At 34.9% G+C, this 12,385-nt stretch overlaps 1 protein-coding gene across 1 annotated transcript in view; it reads left to right on the top strand.

Annotated features, from left to right (window-relative positions):
• LOC126744520 (ATP-binding cassette sub-family B member 10, mitochondrial) overlaps positions 1–12,385 on the top strand; it is a 71,336-nt gene that overhangs the window by 47,718 nt on the left and 11,233 nt on the right. The window contains exons 8-9 of the mRNA XM_050451957.1: positions 9,511–9,661; positions 9,739–9,978. Of these exons, the coding sequence (XP_050307914.1) occupies positions 9,511–9,661; positions 9,739–9,978 (391 nt within the window). The remainder of the gene's footprint in view (positions 1–9,510; positions 9,662–9,738; positions 9,979–12,385) is intronic.

Genomic DNA, 12,385 nt, shown 5'->3' with positions numbered 1-12,385 from the left:
GGTTAGTCTGTGTTTGTTTTCATGCTTTAAAATGACGAGATAACAAAAGGTAACAGAAAATATAAATGTAGTGCTATAACAATATGGGCTAAAAACCATATAAGAAAAAAACAATGAATAAGCAATAAACTCATAAACAATGAATTACCTTTATGTTTCCACTAATTTATATACAAAGTTATGTATATTATACACTTAAAATTAAAGATTAAAATCAGGTTGGGCAATAATTTTACAAAATGGTTAAATTTTTTAATTTGTACGATGCATATTATACATTTTAGGAGCAGAGTAAATTATATTTCTTTGACAGGTCGTTTTGTTAATATTTGGTATGTTGTTCTATTGCTTTAATATAGCTCGGGTTTTAAAAAAAAATAACACATTCTGAGATTTTAACACCGCTTACCTTTTTGCTCATTAATTTTTTACTCACTTAATTTGTTATTTAGTTCATCTTCATTCTTATTTATTGCCCTATTTAATGCCAAATTGGCATTATGAATAATGCTTAAGGATCTCTGAGACATTGTCACTCTATAATTTTTTAGTCATATAAATTGCTGTAAGTTCTTTTCTATAATTTGCTGTGGTGTAACTGATTTTTTTTTAATATTAAATTTTACGTAGCATCAAGGCACATCTGATCTAACCACAACAAACGACAGAATAACTGCCACCTGTTACGTCTGCAAAAATAGGGTTAAGTTCATAACCACTGCAGCCCGTGGTGTGACTTAACATTAGTAAAATAGTAATTTTAATGACATTCAATAGACTTAAACCAAATAAAAAGGGATTTATAATATGATACTTAACCCAAAAATAAACAAAAAAAAATTGGATTAAACCCATGTTCGCTCTAAGGGACAGTGTACGTATAACCTTTAGATTATTAATATTTATATTAATTTAATATATTAATTTTTTTTTTTAATATCTGATTATGTTCCTATATCAATTTTTTGTCGTCAACAATCTATACATGGAGGAACCATGATCTTGGCTAGGCAAACAATTGAAACGATTTTTTGTAATATTGATAAGTATGATAATCTTCTGTTAGAGAATGTTTTTTCTTTTTGTAAGCGTTTTAATTTATATATTCTTTGTGTTTATAGGCCACCTACAGGAGATATTGCTATGTTTCTGGACAAACTTGATTCTCTTTTATCCCAGTTGTCCCTACACTCTAAGGTGATATTGGCTGGTGACTTTAATATCAACTACACTGATGAAACCTTGCCACGTACTTCTCTTTTAAGTATTTTAAATTCTTACGACTTGAAAATGCACGTTCTTTCTCCCACACGAATAACTTCTTCATCTGCAACTACAATTCTTACTATTTCTGTACAAATTTTGATGACGTTTTATGCACAGTACTCCCATCTGGTATTTCCGACCATGAAGCTATTCTTGCTAAAATGCCATATAATACTGTATCATCTTCATCTCATTATATGGGAAGAATTTTCAGCAGGAGAAATTTCAATGCTTTTTCTGCTGCTACAGCTTCGGTAAATTGGAATGCACGTGAAACGGCTTCTGACCCACTTACTTTATTTTTATAAGTGCTGTGTGATAAGATCAATCAGTGCTTTCCTAAAATGAGTCTTAAAAGTAAGAAACGAAAACCATGGGTTACAAAAGGCCTTAGAATTTCAGCTAAAAACCTCCGTTTTTTGACTAAATTATGCAAATATACCACAAATGAAAATATCCTTGTATATCATCAGAAATACCGTAGTCTGTACAGAAAGACAATTAAAGCAGCAAAATCTAATTATTATAGGGATCGCTTAAATATGTCATCAAATAGGCAAAGAGAGTGTTGGTCGATTATTAATGATTTTAGACATTGCCATAGAAAAGTATCTGAACCGGAGTTAAGACCTGACATTTTAAACCACTATTATTGTGATATACCTAATATCTTGCTCAAGGGCATTCGTAGTAACATTCATCCCTTACACTATCTTCAACAAGTGTCGGTTGAGCATTCATTTTTCTTTCATCCTTTCGAACTTACCGAAGTAAAAAATGAAATCAAACGCCTAAAAAACCATAAATCATCTGGAGCTGATGGGATATCTTCGAGGTTGTTACTCTTTTTGCCTGATTCAGCCTTAAATGCTTTAGTTTTTGCCATAAACAATTCTTTACATATTGGCATTTTTCCTTTATGTTTAAAAGAGGCAGTGGTTATCCCTCTTCATAAGGATAGAGATTTGGATCAGCTTTGTAATTTCCGTCCCATTTCTATTTTGTCTACCCTCTCTAAGATAGTTGAAAAACTTGCAAAAAGCAGAATTTTCTCCTTTTTATATCATAATGGCATTTTGTCTGCAAATCAGTTTGGATATCAAGCCGGTAAAGGGACTCATGATGCTGTTTTTAGCTTTTTGGAGAGCGTCTATGTGTCCTTGAATTCTGGAGAGTCATCCGCGGCAGTGTTTTATGATCTATCCAAAGCATTTGACTGTGTGGATCATGGAATACTGTTATCTAAGCTCGATAAATATGGTTTTAGGGACGTAGCGTTGTGACGCAAGTCCTATCTATCAAATTGTACTCAGAAAGTTACAGTGTCTGGGCTTTGTCTGCTTCTAGGTCCCTAAAATGCGGCGTTCCCCAGGATTCAGTGTTGGGACCACTGTTATTTTTACTGTATGTGGATGACTTGAGTTCATTGAAACTGCAGGGCAAGGTGGTTCAGTTTGCTGAAGATACCACCATACTATGGAGCCATAAAAATTCTGATTATATTAAGACTTGCATCCTTGAAGACCTTCAGATTTTATCAGGGTGGTGTGCTTCCAATAGTCTCGTGTTTAATGTAAGAAAGACGTCTATTATGGGGTTTAAGTGCGATGTTCAGGGTCTGATGTTTGACGAAAATTCCCTCTTGCAGAATGAAGAGTGCTGCAAGTTCCTAGGAATTACCATTGATGGTCGCCTTCGGTTTGAAGATCATATTTTACATTTAGCTGGGAAATTATCTTCTGGATGTTTTGCAGTAAAAATGGCTAAACAAGAGCTGGGAGGGGTGGTTTACTTTTCACTTATTGAATCTCATATTCGGTATGGCTTGCCTTTTTGGGGTTTAACCAATAAGGGGCTACTTAACATTGTCTTTGTTATTCAAAAAAAAACAGTTAGATACCTGTGTTCTGCTAAGTAAAGAGATTCTTGCAAACCCCTCTTCATTTCTGAAAAAATCCTAACTCTTTTTTCACTTTTTATCTTAGAAACAGCTGCTCTTATTCGCAAAATTCCCAAAATACCCTCTGACACTGGCCATTTGACTCGTCGTGTAAATGATGTTCCCCTGCTTATTCCTACGTCTTCCCTTACCAAAAACTCATTAATTTACATAAGTAAAAAAATTTACAATCATGTTCCTCTATGTGTTAGACATATATCGGATGTTAAGAAATTTAAAAGAGAATTAAAGTCGCTTTTATTGGCTAAGGCATATTATAACCTGGATGACTTTTTTTAATGATAGGTTTTAACCTTGGACATGTTGGAGAGTTTTTTTTTTCCTTTTTTCTTCTCTAGTTTTGTCAACAAGTTTACCTTTATTTAGTAATTGATTGTTTTATTTAGTTATCTTTAAATCAAGTATGTTCAAAAAGTTTTGTCTTCTTGTGTTTAATTTTGTTCATTGTCTTGTCAATTTTTGAAATTGTATTTTTGTTTTGTTTTTTTAGCTTGTAGGATGCTTGTACACAAGATTATTCTTACGTAATATAGCACATTTTTTTTCTTTCTTTTTTTCTTTAATACTATTTAGATAATTCGAAATTTTTAATTGACTTGTGTAACAGTTATATTCTTTTTTGCACCAATAAATGAATTGAATTGTTAGTAGTATCTAGATAGAAAATAATAAAATTCGGTAATCAATCAATTAGGGCGATTTTCCGTTAAACCAAACTGACTAAAAACAACTAAATGCGTTAAAAAATTAGCATTTACGTGACATACCAAATTTCATTTGTTTCATTTAAAACAAATCCTGATCACCTGGCATAATAATATTAAACAGTGCTTTCATTTCAAAACGAACCACCTTTAATATCTTCTTCAAAAAAAACTTCTTAAAAAAAACACGTCAATTTAAATATACAGGGAAATGTTTAATTTTATATTTGACAAAGTTCTGTCAATCGCCTTCTCACCTCCAGTTAACCTCACTTTGATATCTTAAATGGAGTGAACCCCCATCGTGTGATATATCATTGTAAGCAGCAAAATATTTATTCCCCAGTGCTAAAAAAAATTAAATCGGTTGACGTACCAGGGAATAGTGACCAAAAATGTCTGGTAATAAAAGACATTTAATCAACTTAAATTTTGGTAGGTCAAACCATTACCTCATATTGTCACACATTATTTTAAATGCCAAACAATTTTCCATCATACTTCGCCAAGAAAAATGATGCAGCTTGAAGCGATTTAGCAGTAAAAATATATACTAATTAACATAGATAACCTTAATGAACAGTTTCCAGGGATGTGGATTGGCAGGTGTGTTGTTATTAAATGGCCTGCACGGTCGCCAGACTTAACCCCCACTAGATTTTTTCCTTTGGGGGTATTTAAAATGTTTCTAAAATTTCACCTGAAAATAATAATAATTTAAAGGATCGAATTACTTGCGAATGTTTATAGCGTCAATGTTTTCAAAACAGACTTTATTATTGTCTCGCGCATAACGGAGCACATTTTGAGCACCTAATAAAATAAATTTTGTGAACTGATTAAATTGTTTATTTTTTAAACATCTTTTTACACCCTTACTGTTTATACGTCTGTTTTTATTTATTTATTTAGAAGGAACAGTACCCCTGTTAACTAACCTTCCCCTTTATACATGGTGATTTTTAAGTTGATACTTTTTCTTTAACTGTGTATAGAACTCGGTAAAATAAACATTTTTTTCAAATAATTTTATTCAAAAAATCGAAAAATAAAAAAATTGCATTGCCAAAATGTTATAAAACGAGTCCAATACCGTCCTCTCTAATTTAAATAAGTTGTTCAAAGTTGTCACCATTAACTTCAACACAACGATTTGCTCGACTTAACCGCTGTTCCGTAACGGCACGCAATAGAGAAATCGGTTTTTGTCTAACTGTTGCCGCAGCCTGCTCAATACGTGCTATTAGTTCTTCTTGTGTGTCGATAGGCGTCTTGAAAACTAAACTTTTCATATACCCCCACAAAAAAAAGTCACATGGATTTAGGTCTGGCGACCTTGGTGGCCATGCAACTGGTCCATTTCGGCCAATCCACCGATTTGGGTAACTTATGTCCAAAAATTCGCTCACTTCTCGTCTAAAATGGACAGGTGCTCCATCCTGCAGGAGCCACATAGCTTGCCTGATATTCAGTGGCACGTCTTCTAACAGAACAGGCAGATTATTTTGCAAAAAGTCCAAATAAACATCGCCCGTCAAACGGTCTGGTAAGATAAATGGTCCAACAAGTATCTCATTTACAATTCCTGCCCACACATTAGTAGAAAAGCGGTGTTGAAAATTGGTTCTGCGAATTGCATAGGGATTATCAACAGACCAAACATGCGTATTTCGAAAATTGTTGATAATTTTCATGTTGTTGTAGGAACCATTCACAAAACTGAACTCTGCAAGGGAAGTCTTCAGGCAATAGCGCTTGGACACGTTGAACGTGAAAGGGATTAAATTGATTCTCGCGCAATGTTGTCCATACTTTTGTTTGACTTAATCCGACCTGCCCTGCAACAACTCGAGTACTTGTTGTTGGATCTTCTTCGATGAGATTTAAAATTTGTTCTTCCCTATGAACATTTTCAGGTCTCCTTCCTCTTCCTGCATGCCCTCCACGATGTTCCCGTAAATCGCCAGTATCCCTAGCCCGTAGATTTATGAAACTTCTGGGTGTAGGATGATTCCGCAAACGAAAGCGGTCTGCGTATAATACCGAAGCAGCAGCAGCACTTTGAAGACACTCTGCATAAATAAGCAACATATCCACAAGTTTATTGTTTTCATAACGATGTGCCATTTTTAGGATTTGCAAATTTAAAATTAACAACAATAAACCAAAAGTGTCTAAGACTAACTGATCGGTACAATGCGTGATCGATAATACAAAAATGCGAGCAAAAACTAAATATAAACAGACGATGAAAAACAAACCCACATTCACTTTTTTTATTCTGTATGTCCCTTGTTTTTGAGTGTATCGAAAAAAGTTATTTGAAAAAAAATTATATTTTACCGAGTTCTATACACAGTTAAAAAAAAAGTATCAAATTAAAAATCACCCTGTATATTATCTTTATACTTACACATTTACATTTTACAGTTTTAAAGAAGTAAACAAATTTTATTTTCCTAAGTCCTAAATACTGAATTTGCAATATTCTAGCAGATTTACCAAGTTGATACAAAGATAATAATGAACAGAATATTGCAACCTACACCTAGATAACCTAATATCTGTATGTGCTAAGGTCGCAACACATATGCTCTCCAACAATCGTCGATTTAAGAATAATACTAAAATTAGGATTAAAGTTTAAAATTCAAATAGTTAGAGCTAAGTAAAATAAAAAGTAAAAGACACACCACTTACGGACAGTTAGCAATACAACAAATAGCAATATAACTAGCAATACGGACAGTTAAAAATATGCGCTCCCTTTTTTACATTAGGAAATACGCTATGATCAATGCAACATTTTTAAATTATTATAACAGATACCGCAAGATTTACAGAAACTCAATCAAAATGGCTAAGTGGACCTACTTTTAAAGGAGGATAAATAATTCCTCCAACAGAGCAAAAGAGTCTTGGAAGATTTTAAATGAGCTAAGGGGCAAAAACAATATCTTGGTTATTCCAAGTACCTTAGATTCCAATGTCCTCAATTCCTTCTACTGTGATATTGCTAGTAACCTTGCAGCCAATCTCTCACAAAAAATAGATCCCAGGAGCTATCTCAGCAATGTGGTAGTAGCCGAATCTTTCTTTTTTGCCCCCACAAGTGTAGAAGAGCTTTAAACAGTTAATGGTTAATATTAAGAATAAGAGTTCATCAGGTTGGGATGGGCTTTCTCTTAAAATATTTTCTGCTTTACCTCTTGTTGCTTTGCAAGTCTTGGCCGAGTCAATTAACTTTTCATTTATGTCTGGAGTTTTCCCAGAGTGCTTAAAAATGATTGTTCCTCTTTACAAGGATGGCGATCGCGACTGTCCTTCTAACTTTGGACCTATAGCATTATTGCCTACTTTAGCCAAGATAGTGGAACGGCTCGTTAAGGTGAAATGGTTTCATTTTTAAATAGGTTTGGCCTATTGAGTCTTTAGCAGTTTGGCTTTCGTGAGTCTGTGAGCACAAATGATGCTATCTTTAGCTTTCTAGAGCACCTGTACAACCGACTGAATGTTGGTGAAGTTGCAGCAGCGGTATTCTGTGACTTGTCCAAGGCATTTGACTGCGTGAGTCACAGAGTGCAGCTGATGAAACTTGACCTCTATGGTTTCAGAGGAACTGCCCTTGAGTGGTTTCGTTCCTACTTATCAAATCGTGTCCAGGCTGTCAAATTTAATGGTGGTATCTCTAAGGAAGTTAATATAAATGTGGGTGTTCCGCAAGGATCAGTACTTGGTCCTTTACTTTTTCTCATTTATCTGAACGACCTGCCACAACTGCAGGTTACTGGCAAATTTACATTGTTTGCCGATGATACCACCATCCTCTGGCACGACTCTGATGTTTCTCAAATGGAGGCCGATATACGCGCAGATTTGTTAAAAATAAAAGACTGGTGTGATGCAAATTTTTTGACATTTAATGTTTCCAAAACAAATATCCTTAATTTTAAATATAATACAAATGATATATGTTTAAATAATGAAGCCATCACCATGCCACCGTTCAGTAAGTTTTTGGGTCTTTCCATAGACAAGTTCCTTAAATTTGAAGACCATATTGTGAATATATGTAGAAAAGTCTCATCAGGCTGCTACGCCCTAGGGGTTATTGCCACCAGTCTTAATTTCTCCATCGCCAGATCTGCATACTTCGCGATTCTCGAGTCGCACCTTCAATATGGAATTTGCTTTTGAGGTTCATGTTCAAATTCACCTTTTAGTTCAGTGTTTGTACTCCAGAAAAGGGCCATTAAATATCTACGTGGGGCCTCGTGACTCATGTCGCCCGCTTTTTGTAAGTCATAATATTTTAACCCTGTCTTGTATTTTTATTTTGGAAACAGTTTGCTTAGTTTTTAGAAAATATAAAAAACAGGAACTCCACTTAGGAAGCCACTATAATACGCGACAAAATTATTTGTTGAGGCCCATTCCTCATTTTGCACTTGTCCATAGCTCTATCATATATGGAGGTAGAAAGCTGTTCAATAAACTTCCACTAGAAATAAGACAACTTAAGACTGGAAAAAGCCTACGTACAAGGACGAAAATATTTCTTGCTCGTAAAGCGTACAAGTTTTATATAATTTTATTTTATTTTAAATTATTTTCTCATTTTTATTCCTTTAATGTACAGTCTGTTGGCTTTGTCTACAACTTCTATGTTTATATTGACAATAAAACATTTTTGAGTTTGAGCTTGAAAACCAAACAAATTAAGCTTATCTGAATGAGTTGTGTATTCACCCACTGAATAAAAAGGGTGCTGAACAAAAAACCTCCTTGATACTGGCTTGAATTGCCTGTACTCCTCTAACTTCTTAATTTCATCGGGTAATGTATTGTATATTTTGACACACATATAATAGGGACTCATTTCATACATGGTTGTCTTATGTCTAGGCACTGCAAAATCGAATCTGTCTTGTCTTATTACTGTTAATATTTAAATCTCAAGAGATGTTCATGTTTGGAAGCAAAACAGCATACTTTGCACAAGTAAAGAGACTATATTGTCATAATTCCAAATTTTTTAAACAAAGGACCACAGTGCTCTCGAAAAGGGGATCCACACATTGTTGGTATAATTCTCTTTTGAATAACAAATGTTCTTTTTATGTACATAGGCTATACGTGAATGTAAATATGCATAATAAAACTGAATTATTGATTCCTTAATGACAATGTTTTTTAAGTCGTAAATAGCGAAGTTTGCCGATATTACCTTTTTACATATTTCATTCAAAACTTTTGTGTAAAGTTAGACTGAAAAACTTAGTTTCGTCCGATTCATATACAATAATTCCATCGATATTCATCGCATATCATTATCAATGCTGCATCTGTAGAGTTTGCAAGATCTAAGGCTATTTTACAGTTCTTGTGGGACGCAAGACTTATCATCGGCAAACTGGTCTAGTAGCAAAACACAATAAAGAAAAGTGGGGATTAAAGTGAGGTTAGCTGCAGGTGAGGAGATGATTGACAGAACTTTGTCAAATATAAAATTAAACGTCCCCCTGTATATCTAAATTGACGTGTTTTTTTTTTTTAAGAAGTGATTAACTTATTCCTTAGGTAAAAGTACTTTAGCTGCTTTATTGCTAAGACTTTACGATCCTCAAGACGGTGGTGTGTATTTAGACGGGCAAAATATCAAAGACTTAGATCCAAGCTGGGTGAGAAAGCATATAGGAACAGTCAGCCAGGAACCAGTATTATTCTCAAGGTAAATGTAATTTTTGAATCAGTCGACAACAGTTGGTCTCGATTACTGCATCATTACAAAATCTCTTTAACTTTTAGCTCAATTCGAGAGAATATTTTGTATAGTGCTGAAGATCCAGAAAAAATAACCGAAGAAGAACTGATAAAAGTCGCCAAAGAAGCAAACGTATACGAGTTTGTCCAACAGTTACCGGAAGGTTTTGAAACCGTGGTTGGAGAAAGGGGAGTCATGCTAAGTGGTGGACAGAAGCAAAGAGTAGCCATAGCTAGGGCTCTTATAAAGAATCCCAAAATTTTGCTTTTGGATGAAGCAACAAGGTATTTAAATTCTCTTAGCTTCGAAACGCGCTTTTTTAAATTTTCTAGCACTTAGAGGATGATTTTTTTATGTTTATTTTTTAGTATAAATCAAATCAAAATATGCTTTATTGTCATAAGAGATAATCTTGTCGACAAAGCTGTATGGGAAGAATGGCATTACCATACATAGGTACAAACAAAAAAAAACACATATCCAATACACAAATCATACATAAGTATAAAATAGCAACTAAAATAATGCTCAAAAAAGAAAATCTCTTACAACAAAACTTAAGTACTACATACACATTTCTGACAGGGCACAGACAAATATTCGTCAGAAAATATATAATGTCATATGTTAAAATCTATCTAAAAAGAAGTCATTTACTTCATAGTAGCTTCTTGCAACCAACAATTTTTTAACCCTTTTCCTAAAGACTCTAGTACTTTGCACTTCCTTAATATCCGCTGGAAGATGATTAAACATTTTTTTACCATCAAATATAAATGACCTTTTTATTAATGAGTTTGAGGGTACCGGCAAAATCACATCATTAGCCCTTCTGCTGCTATAATGGTGCCTATCTCCAACATTGAGATCTCTGTACTTTTTGTGAATTAAGCACACCGTTTTCAGTATAAATAAAGGCAACGTAAGGATTTTGTGAGTAATAAAAAGTTCTCTATACATGAATCTCTTATATCTACTTTGCAAATATATCTGATAGCCCTCTTTTCCAAGATAAAAACACTCATAAATAATTGATTGGTACACGCACCCCAAAAACACATACCATACCTCAGATGTGAGTCAATCAGTGCAAAATAGGCATTCCTGGCCATACCAAACTCTGCTTCTCTTATTATGATTTTAAGGGCATAACAATTACACGCCAACTTGTTGCACAATAATCTGATATGACTTTCAAACTTCAATTTGTTGTCAAGACTTATTCTCATTTAAATTGTTTAAATCAATGTTTCCAAGGCAAACTCGGCTCAAACTGCATTTAAAGTTCATGACATTTGTTTTAAGAACATTTAAAGTTTATTGCAGTCGCACCATTTTTTAATTTTGGCTAAATCCCTATTTACTGTATTATTTAGGTTTTCAACACTAACATCATGCCAAAGTACCGTTGCATCATCTGCAATTTGAATAAATATACCTTGTATATCAAGGTTTGCCATATCATTTATATATATCAGAAACAAAATGGGATCCAATACTGATCCCTGTGGGACACCATGTGAAACAGGCTGCTGTTTTGAGGAGGAACCACCTGAGGAAACACTTTGATACTTATCCTTCAAATACGATGCGAACCTTTGCAGAGCCGGCCCCCGAAAAGCATAACGCTCAAGCTTCCACAGCAGTATTCCGTGATCAACACAATCAAAGGCCTTGAATGAATGAATTGTCGAAGCAGTGGGCTGCCAAGGCAGTTGTGCATATAGGTCTCCTGATGGACCCGTCATGCCCTACCGGGGGTTACCAGAGCCCAACGGCCTTAGAGAAACCGATAAAGTTCTCTGGTCTGAAAGACTTAAAGTCACTCGGTACACTGAAAGTGTTACCCAAGTATTTGAACCAGGCGCGCGTGAGTGCTGGGCACTCCCCAACTACATGGTCAACGGTTTCATCCTCCTCACAGCACCATCGGCATTCCGCAATACCGATAGTATGGAGATGGCTTCTTAAGTGCCAGTGTCTTTTTAGGCGTAGTAGATTTTTGGTGAGACAGGCAGAGGGCCCACCTATCTGCGCTTTGGCCTGTCTCATACCAGGAGACTCAGTCCATCTTCGGTGGGTTCACTTGTCCAGCAGACCCTTCATTGACGCGACCGCAACGCATTTGGCGATACCAACTATGGGTTCCGGCAATAACACCTCTACAAAAGGACAAAGCGCTCCAAAAAATTTTGCTCGTGACGTCACGCGTTTGGGCCATGCACTTCGGGTTGCTTTTCGGGTGAATTCAGCTGTTGACGCTGCCGTTGTTCGTACGCGGAAGGCTGCCTGCAACGCTGCCAGACTTTGCAGATTGACGTGAACGTTAGGATGCTCTATTACTATCTTAAAATAATTAAATCTATATCTTTAACTGCTCTTACTTTACAATTTAGTTAAAAAAAAGAGTGCATCCTTATTTCTCTTTTTATAATTTAAACTTCCATTTTTTCAAATTTTATCATTTATCTACTTAATACCTTGTTACTTGCCAATAGGAGTGCTTTCTATATAAATCTGACAACGGCGCATCCACCAGTTGTGCCACCTGATGAAACGAGAGGTTAGGTTGTTTATATTTATGTTCTGTGGTTGCCGGTATTTCTGACGAGATCCACAGTAAACATTAGCTCATTTTTGTGTTTTTTTCTAAATCGGAACTGTTTATTTCCGCGAATCGTGTATGTTAAT

Source organism: Anthonomus grandis, chromosome 14, assembly GCF_022605725.1.
Source record: "Anthonomus grandis grandis chromosome 14, icAntGran1.3, whole genome shotgun sequence".
Lineage (NCBI taxonomy): Eukaryota > Metazoa > Arthropoda > Insecta > Coleoptera > Curculionidae > Anthonomus > Anthonomus grandis.
This window is presented reverse-complemented; position numbering and strand designations above follow the sequence as displayed.